This window comes from Penicillium vulpinum, assembly GCF_028829585.1.
Source record: "Penicillium vulpinum strain IBT 29486 chromosome Unknown utg000004l_segment0_segment0, whole genome shotgun sequence".
NCBI classification, from domain to species: domain Eukaryota; kingdom Fungi; phylum Ascomycota; class Eurotiomycetes; order Eurotiales; family Aspergillaceae; genus Penicillium; species Penicillium vulpinum.
In genome coordinates this window covers 6,950,156-6,964,656 of record NW_026643244.1, presented here as the reverse complement: position 1 = coordinate 6,964,656, position 14,501 = coordinate 6,950,156, and the positions used below count along the sequence as shown (strand labels likewise).

Genomic DNA, 14,501 nt, shown 5'->3' with positions numbered 1-14,501 from the left:
TATGCGCCCTAGTATGTATAAACTTTTATGACAGGACTTTTGTTCTCAACACATGCTACTTCCCATAAGATATGCACTGACAATACTATTCTTCATAATACAACCTTGCCACCTGAACTGCCCAATAGCATCATCCCCCGCACCGGGACAACTGTCATCTTTTATCTTATCGCCCGTCCTCTTCTTCCAATTCAACATTGAACTCCAATTCTCCTATACCAAAATGTCTTCCCCCTCAACTCGCCGCCTTCTAAAAGAAAGCAGTGACCTCCACAAAAACCCAAGCCCATACTTCACAGCTGCCCCGATAAGCGACACAAACCTCCATGACTGGCACTTCACTCTAGCCGGTCCACCCTCCCCTTCTCCGTACGCCCAAGGCCTCTACCACGGCCGCATCACTTTCCCAGCCACATACCCGCTCCGCCCGCCGTCCTTCCGCTTCCTCACGCCCTCCGGCCGCTTCGAAGTCAACCGCCAAATCTGTCTCAGCATCTCCGGTCACCACGAGGAGACATGGCAGCCGGCTTGGGGCGTGCGCACTGCGCTGCTGGGCATCAGGTCTGAGATCTTTAGCTCCGAGAGTCAGGGTCAGGTTGGTGGAATGGAGGGGACCGACGATATGCGTCGGGAGTATGCGCGCCTTTCGCTTGATTGGTCTTGTCGTGAGTGCGGCGTTAGGAATATAGAGGCTATGAGGGACTTGTGGGAGGTTTGTCGGGAGCGTGGGGTTGAGGTCGAGGGTGAGGTTGCTGCTATAGATGGGGGTGCTCGTGCTAGTGCTGGTGTCGAGGGCCAGCCGGAGATGGTCGAGGCCGAGGCTGATGCCTCGGCTCCAGTTTCAGGTGGAAATGATGTTCCTGTTGAAAATGAGGACCAGGCAAGAGTGGATGATTCTGTAGAGAGCACTCCGGCTGCGGAATCTGCTCAGGCTCCTTCTGCGCCTGCACCGGTGCCGGCAGAACAAGCACAGGCACACGCACAGGCACCGATATCTACTGTACAAGCCCCAGCTACGGTTGTTATTCCTACGCGGACAAGCTCCTCTCAAATGACCTCGACGGAGTCTCCATCTGAAGGTGTCTGGCTGGATCGGGCTATCATTGGTGTGGTCGTTGCTCTTGTCTTGTTGATATTGCGCCGAGTAGCCAACGTGGACGATCTGTAAAGGATTTGGGGCTTTACATTGAGCGTTTTCTTTCTTTCGGCTATGCGGGCGCTTGGGATTACATTACAGGAGTTAGTTCATGATACCTCTAGATAGCTTTTTTTTAAATCAAGTACACAACATCATTGAAGTGAACCACCTCCTTGTTAATTTTTATTTTTCTTAACTTTTCTTGAGAAGTAGTTATGGTTAGCAAGTATGTTAGTGCATAGTATTACATTCGGATTCGATCGAGACAACGATCAAGAAAGAATCATCCACCATGACTCCTGTAATGTCCAGCAAGCCATCTCTCCTTCGCCATCTGACTTGACAATGCCAACATTCTCCAACCACTGCAGCATCAGCACAGTTTCCCATGCGCCCATGGTGGGCTTGATCATGTTAGAAATGTTACCGGCCTTGATGCCGGGTCGCATCACCAGGCACCCAAGGACAGGGCCAAGCACCAACTCCCAGAGACGACGTACGAACTCTCCATTGATATCGTACCAAAGGGGGTTTCTGGGCGGCATTCTCGTACCCGAGGACGAAGGCGCCGGCGGAAGGATCGTCGCTGCAGCTTTGCCCTGGACGGGGTTACCGTAGGTGTATGTTTCAGTGGGGGTAACTTCGATAGGGAAACGGAAGCGTTTCTTGTCCATCTGTCGAGTTTCATATCCGCCATCGGTGAGACCGAACTTGGCGCGGGGGGGATCGCGAGGTCGCATTTGAATAGCACCCGAAGCGTAGAGATTTATCAATGCAAGGATATCGCCGTCTTCTGCGGTGTACTCGACGTCGGATGCACCGATAGTCCGGAATTGGAAATCTAGCGTGTTTGATTTGAAATGAGCGGCACGACGCAGCTGGGTACTTTCGACGGCACGTTTGCGGCTCAGTGTCTGCAAGAAATACTCGGAGATATCGTAGTTGCGACCTGGAGTGACGCGGCCACGGGTTGTTGAGCTGATGACACGTTCGTTGATTAGTGTCTGCGTCGCAGTGGTGATGAGTCGATCACCAAAGCGTTGCAGAATATCGCTCGACTCATTGGGTCGATAGGTTTCTTCTGCGGTGATGATATTTGCACGAACCCATGTCTTCGCAGCCTCAAGCTGTGCCGTATTGACCTTTCGTGTCACTAATTGGGTACGTTTTTCGTCATCCACAGGTATAGCAAATGGATTGCGCGCCATCAAATTGCGCTTGTGGTTGATCGTGACACCGTGCACCGCCTGGTACAGTTCGTCGCCTGCTGTAATAGCATCTTCACGTAGTTCGAAAACACTGTCGAATTGCTCCCGTGTTGCTGGAAGGTCCGGAGCCCGTTCGGATGGGGAGACATCCAGCCTAGTTCTTGCCCACTCAACTAGGGCAGGCCAATCATAGCTATCCAAATCGGAATAGTCAATGCGCGGGACTTCATCCCTTTCATAGCCCTCAAGGAAGCACTCCTGGAAATCTCGATGCATCTTTGTAATCTGCAATCGATTTTTATTGAGTATCTGACGCGCTCGCCCTTCAATGAAAGAGGGATCGTGATCTGGGAAGGCTTTCGTCACAAGAGTCCAATCGATTACTCTTGATTCTGCTCCGCCTGCAAGCACACGAACAACGACAAGAGCAACCACCAGCTTTTGTTTGAGATCTTCGGAGATAGGGCGCACGAATCGCTGTCGGCGAACGCGTTTGGGGGTCGCCGGGGTCGCTGGCTGTGCTTCTTTGTCGGCTGTTGCAGTATCATCGAGTTTGGCCAGACGACGATCCGTAGGAGGAGCACGTGGGGCCCGTGTCCTTCGTGGTTTTGGTATCCGTTTGGGTGTCTCCTCTTTCGGAGGGGGTATTTCGGGAGGCTCCGGTAGAGACTGGCGCTGGCGACGGACCTCGCTACGCCGTGCTGGCAAATCTGGTTCTACACAAGGCGGTTTTGGAGAGGATGGAGGGGGCATGTCAATATCGAAGCGAATATTGCCCTTGATCGGTGCTGGCTTGAAACCATCTTGAACGGTTCGGTTGATGAACTGTTGGCCTTCAAGCTTTGCCTCAAAGAGATTCGGATGATGAAGCTCCCATGTGAGGATCTTCTTGGTCTGTTGATTGAATCTCGAGCGTAAAATTTTGGCTTTGGCAGCACCGGGTATCTCAGACAGGTCTGGCTCGTCATGAGCTAGTCTAGCTAACTCATCGACCAATTTTTCAATGTCCAAAGCCAGTGGTTTTCCTGCCACTGACTTCGGCTTTTCTACCATTGGCTTCGACCTTCTGCGTTTGGCCGAGCATGAGCCTGTGGAGAAAGTTCCAGTAGTTGGATCAAATTGTTGCACCGGATTCATCAACATTGCATACGCCCCGATAGCGGAAATTGGCTTCATCACCCGTTTTGGATGTATGATACACTTTGGGTGCTTGCCAGGACCACGGGTAGCTGTACCCTTTCGAATATACGGACGGATAATTGATGTGTGTGGATGAGCATTGAGATCCAATTCAGGAGGGCGTGCAAGTGTCATGAGTCGCTGAACTCCAGGCACATCAGGCAGCTCATCCAATAGATCTTCGGCGGCCTTGGCAGCCCTGGCTTGGGCTTCTAGGCGCTTAATGAAATTCGCCTGTGCTTGTCTCCTTCTTCTTGCCTCTAAATTCACAATAGAAAGAGGCTTTTGTTGTAAATGAACATGGGTTCCTTCTTCGACGGGGAAGGAGAATCTCTGCGCGCGTGGAGGAGCACCGTGTGGTCGACCACTATTTCTTGTCAAATTTGGATCAAGCTCGACATGAACGGAGAAGAAGGGTCGCGACTCGTGGAAATCAGTAGCCAGAATCTTGCTCTGCATCTCTTTGACCAACGGGTCGTCTGGTGAGATATCGGGCTTCAACAGCAATGTCCTTGTCACCATCACTTTTCTCGTGTCTCTGCCGCTGAAAGTCAGCTGCCGAAGCTGGCCAGCATCAATCAATTGCTTGCATGCAGTATTGATAGTTCGCATGTCTGGTTTTTCGTTGGGATGATGTTTCATCCATGCAGTGACAAAAGGATACCACATTGCAGTTCCTGCGGGATATACACCACCAGCCTTTTCCATGATTTCCATGATGAGCTTTCTCCGAAGGACACTGATAGATCCGCCTCTCCCAGTCGAAGGCTTAGAGGATCCCGATTCTCCCTCTTCTGGAATATTCATGGCTCTGATATTGGCTCTGTTTCGAACACGTGGCTTTCTTGCAGGCTTGGTGCCAGGAGCACTGAAATTGAATTTCTGGGGGGCCACTGAGCCTGATCGTGGTGTCGGAATATCAGATGGACGGGGTGTCGGGGATTGTAGAGTGGTTTGGTTAGTGCCACTGCGGTCGCGGGATGCTACGCGGTGTCGCTTTGATGGAGTCCCAACTTGTTCCTCTTCGAGTAGATGAACGCTGGCACTCTTATCGCGATGGTGCGGTGTGCTTGCTTTGATCGAATCTTCTTGGGATGCTGGAATTACATCCTCGGGCAACGTCTCATTGACATCCTTCAAGAGTCCTTGGTTGCTGTCATTTTGGGCCTTGCTAAGACGAGACCGTTTGGGAGGTCTTCCGCTTATCTGCTCATTGGCCTTGAGCCCCGACGATGGTGTGGGTAAGTCCTCTGACCGGTCAGGTTGAGTTCTCTTGGCTCGCGTCGGAATTTTCGGGGTGGGGGCCATGACTGGCGCTTCGGAGTCGATACCTGAATGTGCAGCTTCAGGGGCAAGGCTCTCGGATGCTCGAGTGGTGGTAGCAGCATCCCGTGCCTTATCATCATCACTTGAGTCATCTTTGTCCTTGACAAACCAAGGGAGTGATGCTAAATTTGGCGATTTAAATATCGCAATTCGACTCTGTCTCGGGCGACCTCGGGCCTTGCCGGCTGGTCTTCTTCGACCGTGGGGAGTCACGTACACACCAGGAGCAGGCTTGTCCATAACAAGAGCTTTGTATTCGGTCCAACTCTCATCCATGCCAAGTGCTTCAAACTTCTCTTGCTTTGACAATCCCTTGAAACTGTCGTGCTTAATTTTGGCTCGCTTGGCTCGTGGAGATTGGTCAACATATTCCCAGCCGTAACCTTGGATTGGCTCTAGCTTGGGTGCGACTTCGGGCTCAATTTCGGGTTCAATTGCTTGAGATTCTCTGAGCTCGGATCCGCTAGTTTCGGATTCTCTAGCTCCAGATTCTTTGGCTTCAAGTGCTTTTGCTTTGGGTTCTTTGGACTTGGATCCTTTGGGCTTAGTTCCTTTGGTATTGGCTTCTCTGGCAAGCTTTTCCACAGTCGCGCGGTTCAGCCTGCCTTTCGGTCGTCCCTTGGGCCGAAAACGGGGCTCATACTGCTGCTTGGAGCCCGGTGGGAGCTTATCGGTACGTGTACGGATCACTGTGGCTTACTGTTAGATTCATGACAATCTCTCTTCTAAAAACAAGGGGATGAAGGGGCGGTAATACCATGTTGACCGTTTGGAAGTTCAACAACAAACGGATCGCTCGAGGAAAGAAGATAGTTGGGCGGTTTCACAGCCATAATCCCGTCGAGAAGAGTTGCATTTGGATCCTTCAACAAGTTCTTCGGGAATTCCTTCTTGGGAAATCCATGCTCATCGAGCTGGGGAAGAACACCGAAAGGTGGGGCCTCAATTTTTAGCGATTTGGCTTTCTTGACTGGAAGTTCAACGGCCTCCCATAATGCTTGGCCAGCGTCAACGAGCTTTGCGAAGTTGTTTGCCGAATAATGGACATAGAACATGATAGTCTTTTTCATTGCCAAATCCCGAACGATAGCGTAATGGCGGAGATGAAGTGGTTGAGCCACCTGCCATAGGTCGACCAAGCGATGCACCATACTTTCAGCGGGTCTCTTGTAAAAGCTCCCAAAGCAGGTCCAGTTGAGGGTCTTGATTATTTGTTAGCTAAGAACTCACAAAAGTGGGTAATGAACTTACCTGGTTCGTGATACCTGTTGTGCCTGCTCTTTCAACAATATCAAAGATTTGGTTGTTGAGGTTACGATCCGGCGTCCAAGATGGTACGATGCGTGCAGCATCTCCAGAATGCTCCTTGATCAGGTCAATCCCACCATCCTCTGGGCTGGGTGATCTTTTGCTTGGGCTTGGACCCTCCAGCTCCATGTCTTCGTCTTGGTCCGGGGTAAGTTTGGGTCCTTTGCTTCTCACTCCATGCTTGTTCAATACATCAAAATTAAATTCATGGAAAAGCTCCAGATCTTGATCCGTGGGATCTCGTAAAAGCTTGACGCAAGGATGCATTCTTTCGTATTGTGATTTGGCTCTCACGCGTTGTACCACACCTATCCGCTCCCACTTGCGGAGGGCACGAGACAAGACTTTCCAACGCCAATGGTCATCAAATCCCAGAAGTCGTTTCAAATCGTTGCGTGCAATCAGTTGGTGCTCTCGGAGAATATCGAACAGACTCGTATTGAAGCTGTCGAAATCAATCATGTTCTTCGATTGTGGTTCTTCCTTTGTTTGATCACTTGTAGCGTGGTGGTAGAATCGCTGTAGCGTGCAGAGGCTGGTTCGGGCCGTTTTTGTTTGAACAGGTCGCTTGTCAATGTAGCCCTTTCTTTGCAAGGCATCGGTACGCTTCGGAACCGACCGTTTGTCCTGGCCACTGATCTTCACCAGATCCGGCTGCACAATACCCTTTGATCTGCGAGAAGCAATCACAGATAGTAGGGCGAATTCAAGAGGTAGTACCTTGGACTCATCTGGTGGATGACCAGTGATGGCAAGCCAGGTTCGCTCTTCTGAAACATAGATTCGAAGCGGCGGTAAGTCAGGGTTCTGATCCGCGGGATCAACGATATTGGGATCATCGCTTTCGGCCTTGCGTGAGTCAAGCTGCTCAGCTTCATTCAATGTGAGATGGTTCCATTCATTTTGCTGGCCAATAGACACCTCTGGATTAGTCTTGAGCCAGGACCAGATCTTGTCTTTGAAACGATGGTCAACGGTTTGATTTATTTCAGTGCCATCCTGAGGTTGAGTATGGAAATCATCAATGGCTTGCAATAGATCGGATAAAGTTGCACCTTCATGTCTGTTAGCAATGCTATTCATCACAGTATGCATACATGTAAGAATAAAAGCGCCCAATCAGGGCTTGAGATGCAGAATATATAGATCGGCATTGGGTCAGCGCCACAAGAATGCAGACCCAAACCAGTCATTTGAACGTTATGAGAAAGTCCTGGTAGAGGAAGTACAATAGGAATTCAACATATCCGTCAGACTAGAGGGCTTTGCACATTTTCGGTGACATTGAAAATTCACATGCGACATGACATGCGTCTCCGGGGTGAAGAAAAGTGGATCCCAGTAAAAAGACTATACACACCTTGATTGCCGCAGAGTGCGACTTCGTTCAGCACGAAGTCGATAAGATGTTGTACGCCGGGCATGGCTACATAGCTTTTTTTGAATAGAATGAGGGGGATAAAAATGGTAAAAGAAAGATGATGGAGTGAGGGAGAATTAAAGAAGGGTAGAAATTTTTTGAAGGGGGGGACTCGAACGCCGAACTCCCAATTTTCCAAAGCAATTGTCACATCACATGATCTTATCTTATCATTCTCAATAGCTATTGATGCCTTGTTTGTTAGGCATGTAAAATGATTGAGGGTCTATTGACTTGACCAATCAGGGCTCTTTGATTAAACAATACCATAGTAATTCTATTGAGTTGATATTCACTTATCCTTTATTCGAAAACTGAAGTACACTGTAAAAGCAGATATCCATGGTAAATTGTTTTCGCCACCTTCCAATGAAGCCAGAAAATTTTCAGATCCATACATAGTTAAGTATACTCATTTTGAAAGAAGAGTGAGAGCAAGTTCATTTAATTCACGTAGTATAGAAACATACGATGTAGAATATTCTACTATCCATATGTACATTTATAGCCCTGGAGAGAGGCATTTATGAACAAGCATAAACTATGTCAGCGGGTGGTGTCGGGATCGGCGTCCGAGTGGACCGATGTCAGTCGGTCTTGAGTCTCCCGAAGTTCCTTGTTTTCCACATACTTACTATTTATATATACGGTACGGAGTAATGAATGTCGACATGTCTACTACATATTGACATCGGTTCCAGATTTCTCCTTTTATATCCAATGCATATACTTACTAGGTGGGATATGAAACAAATAACTCGAATTTTGTACCAATATCAAAAGATTAGAAATAAATAAAAGGCAGCTAAGAGGCAAAAATCCACTCAGGAGTATGAGAAACACAACGTATAGGACAATGTCAAAATTTGCCCAGGTGGTTTGATGTGTGTTTTGAATGACATCATAGGGTCTTACGTGAGGTACCTCCCATCTCAGCCAATTTTGTATGACGACGGAAGTACCTGTCTCCGTCGTTTCCGGCCAAAATTTCCAGGCTTTCAGATAACATTCGCCTCTTCTTCACTTTTCTTGGATTCTTTCTCCTTGGATATCCATTCAGATTTATCGCTACATGCTCACAATGCCCTAATAACCCCTTAACGCTTTATCAAACCCTCCGTCTCGTCGCCCCGAACCTATCAACAACGGTGATCCGCCATTATCGTCACACCGATGGAAGAAGGAACCGTCCCAACACCCTCGGAGCCTCCTCCGCTCCCATACTCATTGCACACGAGAAAGAAGTCGATCGCATTCTTTTGGACTATCTTTGTAATTGATACCCTGGCTCAGCCATTGATTCTATATTGGTGTCTTTGGTATCTCACTGATCTATCGCCCAACTTGGGTATGTATTGCGCGCGTGGAATAGATACCCGCTCACGTTGCTAATTTTGTTGTGCAGTCTTCTCGATCGTCACCGCATCACTCGGAGGAGTCTCGGTCTTTGAATACTTTTATCGCCTTCACAATTTATTCCGCAAAAACTCGCGCGCCCGACCCCTGAACTCCCGCGTATCATGGGTAGGTTTTGACCTGGGATTGATCGTGGACCGTTAACTGATTCCCCTCGGTAGCTGGATTTCTTCCAGATCAACTTCACAATTGTGTGGTTGATTTTGGCCGTCGAACTGGTCGTGTAAGTTGAGTCCATACCATGTAAACAGCATGAACAATGAACTAACAAGTTCGCAGTGGATCGGTTCCTGAACAACCATATGGTTAGACCAACCCATTATAATATCTTGCGCAATTGTTTCATACTGACCGCTTAAATAGTGCGCCTCATTGCCATGGTCCTACCAACTGTTATGTTCTACTTCGGCATTGTTTACCTTTCCCTCGACATTTTCCGTATGATGGGCTTCAAGGCTCCGTTCCGAATTTCCTCCACTCCAAAAGGCTCCGTTATGCCGACTGCATTGTACGCGCTTATTGAGGACGTGGTAGCAGTCGACGGGGGTGGTGGACAAATATATCGATATGCTCTCCGAACTCGATACTTGTCGAGTCCTTATTTCCGCCGTATGCTCTTCGAAATGAACTGTTTCTGGAGTGGAGGATCTATCGTTTTCGCCGCGGCCATTACTGCAATCATTTTCACTGTTCAGGAAAATGTTGCATTCACGGTAAGCAGGAATCAATTCAATCTCAAGTTGCAACCAAACTAACCTTACATGCAGTTGGGCTGGACCCTACCATTTGCCTGGGCTATTATTTGGACCTTGATCACAATCCCTTGGGTTCAGAGTGACTTGCGTCGGGAGAAGAAGGCGTGGTCAGAAAACCGTGGACAAGGCGGTATCCCTTGGGTAGACGATATCAGCGCGCCCACTGCACGTACCCGTTTCGCATCCGTTCAGGCTAGTGTCTGGCCCTGGTCTCGCGATGATCGGGAGAGTTCCCCTTCGACGCCATCCGAAGACGCTAATAAAATATCCGATGGTGTCCCCGGCGGACTCTCTAATGGACCTCATGGTGTCTCTAATGATGCCTCCAGCAGTGCCCCTCATGAGGATCCTCACGTTACCGATGGAACTTATGATGGGGCAACCCTTGCCGCTCACGATGCCGAATTATCTGCGGAGAAATCGCCCGTGTAGTATGCGTGTATGACTGATGAATTTTTCTTTTTTTTCCCTTTTTGGTTGCACATGAAAATGCATTTTGGGAGAGGTCTTTTCTAGATTTTGACAATCTTTGGGTTTACTCTGCTCTGTAGGCTAGTTTCGTTGTATATAGATACCCTCTGTTTATTCTCTGGGGAGTGTTGGGGGGGGGGGCTTTTTTTTCATATAGAAGATTTTTCAAACATCTTTTTACTTTCTATTTCCTTAAGTAAAGACCCGTTCTACTATTAACTTCACTTGTGATGTACGTACTTGGTCATGTATCGCCAGCTTTCGGGTCATCCTTTCTCTGTCTTCTTGTTTCCCTCTTCACTCAATTTTTGGTCATGTCCAACTGGGACCTGAGCTTGTTCCCCCCACCCCAACTTCTTTACATAGAGAACGAGCGTGCTCTACGGGGAAAAGAGAGAAGGAAAAAACAACAACAACAACAACTGAAAAGCCGCTGAAGTCCCGTTCATAGTCAATCTCACGCCAACAATCTTGCTACACTCACCCCCCCCCCCCCCCCCCCCCCAACCTCCATGGCCTAAAGATGTGACGAGAAGGGAGCATGTCAGGATTCTCGGTCCATAACTGGGTTGACAACGTCCGGGAAAGTATAAAGTTCCTGTCAAGTTTCTCAAGAGCAGCAACCAAACGCAAAAGAGCAATCTCAGGGCCAACACCAAATATCAAGAGATCTGTCTCTCAGAGATACTTCTAATACATCCACCATTTCTACAACTCCACTCTGGCCAGCGTCTCATCTAGAAGTATCTCACCGGCGATGAACCTTGTCTCCACACTCCAGAGGATTACTGATTTCATCAGCAAGCTAGTAAACGTGATTGTGGTAGTGGGTCGTTGTTTTGTTCAAGCATGTCTCACGCTCTTAGTAGAGCTTAGGAGTATCTGGATGAACGATCAGCAGAGCCCCAAATCTCGGCTTTAGTAAGATTCGAATATAACAGGTGGGTTCTATGTTGAAAAAAGCCGGCTAAATTGTTGATCATCAGGGGGCTGATATTGGATGGTAATGTTTGAATATCATTATCTTGATCAACTCGTGCATTGATAAGGCTTGATACTGGACATCCACGGATGGCATAGAATGGCATAGAATGGCACAGTTACAAGGAGTTTGGTTTAGTTTCGCTCTATCTCTTATCATGCCACTTCTTCTAGCTATTAAAATAGATTCGAAAGCCACAGCTCATTAATAGGGTGATCCTATCTTCATGTGCATCGGTGGCTGTCGGAAATCTCACCACATTCCAGCCATCCGACGGGAATGTAACCAAATAGAACTATATCAAGCTTAAAGCTATGAAAATAGGTAATCGTGCCAACTGCCCGGCACTACCTGGATATCTTCAGGGATCGTTAAACAGCCTGGACAAGCCAATGATAAATATCCCGGAAAGACCATATTGTAAGATACACATGTAACCTAACGACGTTAGCTACATATGTACCTAGGTAGTTACAGGTAATGATATGGAAGATCATCTCCCACCAATACGGAGAGATAGAGCTGAAGACCTGTCTACTTTGTATATTGCACTATATTTTACTACTGTAACTTCAAGGCGCTACCTCGCAGCGTGCGGGGTTGAAAGATCAGCATCAATGTAGTAATCGGCTCGGATAACACCTCTAACACCTCTAGCATCGGATATAGGATACAATCTTCATATGTTATTGAGTACTATCATTGATTAAGTGTTTCAAGTTCGAACCTATAAAATGGTGAACGTGATCCGCTCAGGTCCGCTAGAAAATAGCAACCCAGTCTTTCCTCAAAACCATGCAGGGGTCTATCTCAAGATTTTTTCTCTTGGTCTTTGGACTTCTGTCCGTAGCACGGGCAATTGATCCATTTACCTATGATAATGATACTTTCATTCTTCATGGCGAGCCCTTACTCCTCCGTGGCGGGCAAATGGACCCGCAACACATCCCCTGGCGACTATGGCCTGATCGCCTGGAAAAGGCAAAGGGCATGGGCCTGAACACCATTTTCTCTTATATTTTCTGGGATCAGCTGGAGCCTACTCAAGGCGAGTGGGATACCACTGGCAACAACAACATCGCAGACTACTTCCGCCTTGCGCATGAAAAGGGATTGAACGTCGTTCTACGGCCGGGTCCATACGTTTGCGCCGAGCACGAATGGGGCGGTTTCCCAGCCTGGCTCAGCGAGGTTCCCGGCATGGTTGTCCGCGAGAACAATCAGCCCTTCCTGGATGCTACGAAGTCTTACATCAACCGCCTTGGAGAGGAGCTGAAGGATCTCCAGGTCACCAATGGAGGACCCATCGTGATGGTCCAGATTGAGAACGAGTATGGATCCTACGGAAGCGATAAAGTGTACTTGAACGCTTTGAAGGATATCTTCACAGCTGCTTTCGATGTACCTTTCTACACCACTGATGGCGGCTCCGAGAGTATGCTCAAAGGCGGCCAGATCTCGGGCGTCCTAGCTGAGACGGACGGCGATATTTACTCGGGATTCGCTGCTCGTGACAAATATGTCACCGATCCTACTAGTCTCGGTCCCCAAATTGACGGCGAGTACTATGTCACATGGCTTGACCTGTGGGGAAGCAATCGCGGTCACTCATCCGTCAGTGGAAACGAGGCATCGATCGCAACAATCCAGAAGGACATTGACTGGCTGTTGCACAACAACGGCTCATTCAATATCTTCATGTTCCACGGTGGCACCAACTGGGGATTCCAGAATGGAGCTGATTATGCTGATGCCCTGCAGCCAATCACCACCAGCTACGACTACGGTGCGCCTCTCGACGAAACAGGCCGGAGGACCGACACCTACCTTGCGATCCGAGAGACCATTGGCTCCATTGTCGGGGAGGACACCCTCCCCGCTCTTCCAGTGGAGGAGCCATTGATTGAAATCCCATCCATTAAGCTTGCCCCATCTGTTTCTATCTTTGATGCTCTCCCCGAACCTATCGAGAAGGACTCCCCAGTCAACATGGAAGCAGTTGGCCAGGCACTTGGATTCATTCTCTACCGCCACGTTGCCACAACTGCCGTTAAGGGCGCGATCAAACCCGGCGATAAACCCCGTGATCGAGTCCTCGTCTACGTCAACAAGGTCCGAGTCGGTGTGATCGATAACACATATAGTACACCTAACACGGTCAACCTGGATCTGAAGGAAGGCGATGTCCTCGACCTCCTGATTGAGAACCTTGGACGTGTCAACTACGGTTACGAGATCCCCGACCAGCGCAAGGGAATTGTGGGTGACGTCACCGTTGGTGACAGTGTACTTTCCAAGTGGGCGATCTACCCCTTGCCTTTGGCCACGCCGCCGGACGCTGTCGATGGCATCACGCCCGAGCCCTCGGCTACTTCAGGACCTATCTTCTTCACCGGCTCGTTCGATGTGGATGCAGTTGGTGATACATTCCTCGAGCTGCCCGACTGGACTAAGGGTGTTGTTTGGGTCAATGGAGTCAATTTGGGCCGTTATTGGACTGTGGGCCCGCAGCAGTCGCTGTACCTTCCTTGGTGCTATCTTCAGAAGACTGGTAACAAGATAACTGTTCTTGCTCTCGAGCCTACAGGGTCTGACAGCACTGTTCGTGGAGTCACTACCCGTACCTGGGGAAATAACCCTGATCCGGATGCTCCGTGAGATGGGGATACGGTGATAGGTCACAGATATGGTATAGTGATCAGAATGAATGAAAGACTCTAAAGTACATTGAAGAGTATCTTTCCTCGCAAAAGAACAGATTGCTGTTACACCCCGAATTAATATAAAATTTCTCCCCCCCCCGCTGTAACTCTTCGATCCAACGTTCGCCGATCAGTGGAGATCTTCGGAGATGATTAGATTGTGATGCGTCAGTTTTTCCAAGGTTTCCTTTGTATCTAAGTACATATATGGAGTCATGAACTGCTTAGTTGACTATGTATGTAAGTCTACGTAGTTTAAACTAGGAAACATTTAAATATCTCCGGCACTTGGTCTATATAAAGTCTAGGTAAGGGAAAGCCATGTGTGGCCTAATATCCGGTGTGTAGGTACATGTACATGTATAAAAGAAAATCAATGACCACCTGTTCCAGCAGGAAACAAGATGTCAGGGTCAAAAGAATGATACTAAAGAAATTATGAGAAAAGACGAAATGACCCCTATCGCCTCTATGCCAGTGTCCTTAGACAGTCCAGGTAATAAAAACATGAAATTTCTCCCCGCCATAGACACACCGAAAAAAAGACGGAAACAATGAAATAACGCCTATGTACGGCCCGCTGCAGGTAGAGGGTA

General features: G+C 48.5%; 4 protein-coding genes across 4 annotated transcripts; 3 read left to right on the top strand and 1 right to left on the bottom strand.

Annotated features, from left to right (window-relative positions):
• Nucleotides 1-223: 223 nt before the first annotated feature.
• Nucleotides 224-1,168, top strand: N7479_011149 (ubiquitin-conjugating enzyme E2; the record flags this gene model as incomplete). The annotated part of the gene is made up of 1 exon (XM_057258840.1): nt 224-1,168. One exon carries the CDS (start codon nt 224-226, stop codon nt 1,166-1,168), a length of 945 nt encoding a protein of 314 aa, XP_057106298.1.
• Nucleotides 1,169-1,410: 242 nt separating this feature from the next.
• On the bottom strand, nt 1,411-7,583 carry N7479_011148 (uncharacterized protein; the record flags this gene model as incomplete). Its single annotated transcript, XM_057258839.1, has 4 exons — nt 1,411-5,540; nt 5,609-6,053; nt 6,103-7,214; nt 7,520-7,583. The coding sequence occupies 4 exons, from the start codon at nt 7,581-7,583 to the stop codon at nt 1,411-1,413; spliced, it is 5,751 nt and encodes a 1,916-aa protein (XP_057106297.1).
• Nucleotides 7,584-8,752: 1,169 nt separating this feature from the next.
• On the top strand, nt 8,753-10,182 carry N7479_011147 (uncharacterized protein; the record flags this gene model as incomplete). The annotated part of the gene is made up of 6 exons (XM_057258838.1): nt 8,753-8,927; nt 8,985-9,103; nt 9,157-9,218; nt 9,275-9,300; nt 9,359-9,708; nt 9,763-10,182. 6 exons carry the CDS (start codon nt 8,753-8,755, stop codon nt 10,180-10,182), a joined length of 1,152 nt encoding a protein of 383 aa, XP_057106296.1.
• Nucleotides 10,183-11,998: 1,816 nt separating this feature from the next.
• On the top strand, nt 11,999-13,861 carry N7479_011146 (uncharacterized protein; the record flags this gene model as incomplete). The annotated part of the gene is made up of 1 exon (XM_057258837.1): nt 11,999-13,861. The coding sequence occupies one exon, from the start codon at nt 11,999-12,001 to the stop codon at nt 13,859-13,861; it is 1,863 nt and encodes a 620-aa protein (XP_057106295.1).
• Between the last annotated feature and the right edge of the window lie 640 nt (nt 13,862-14,501).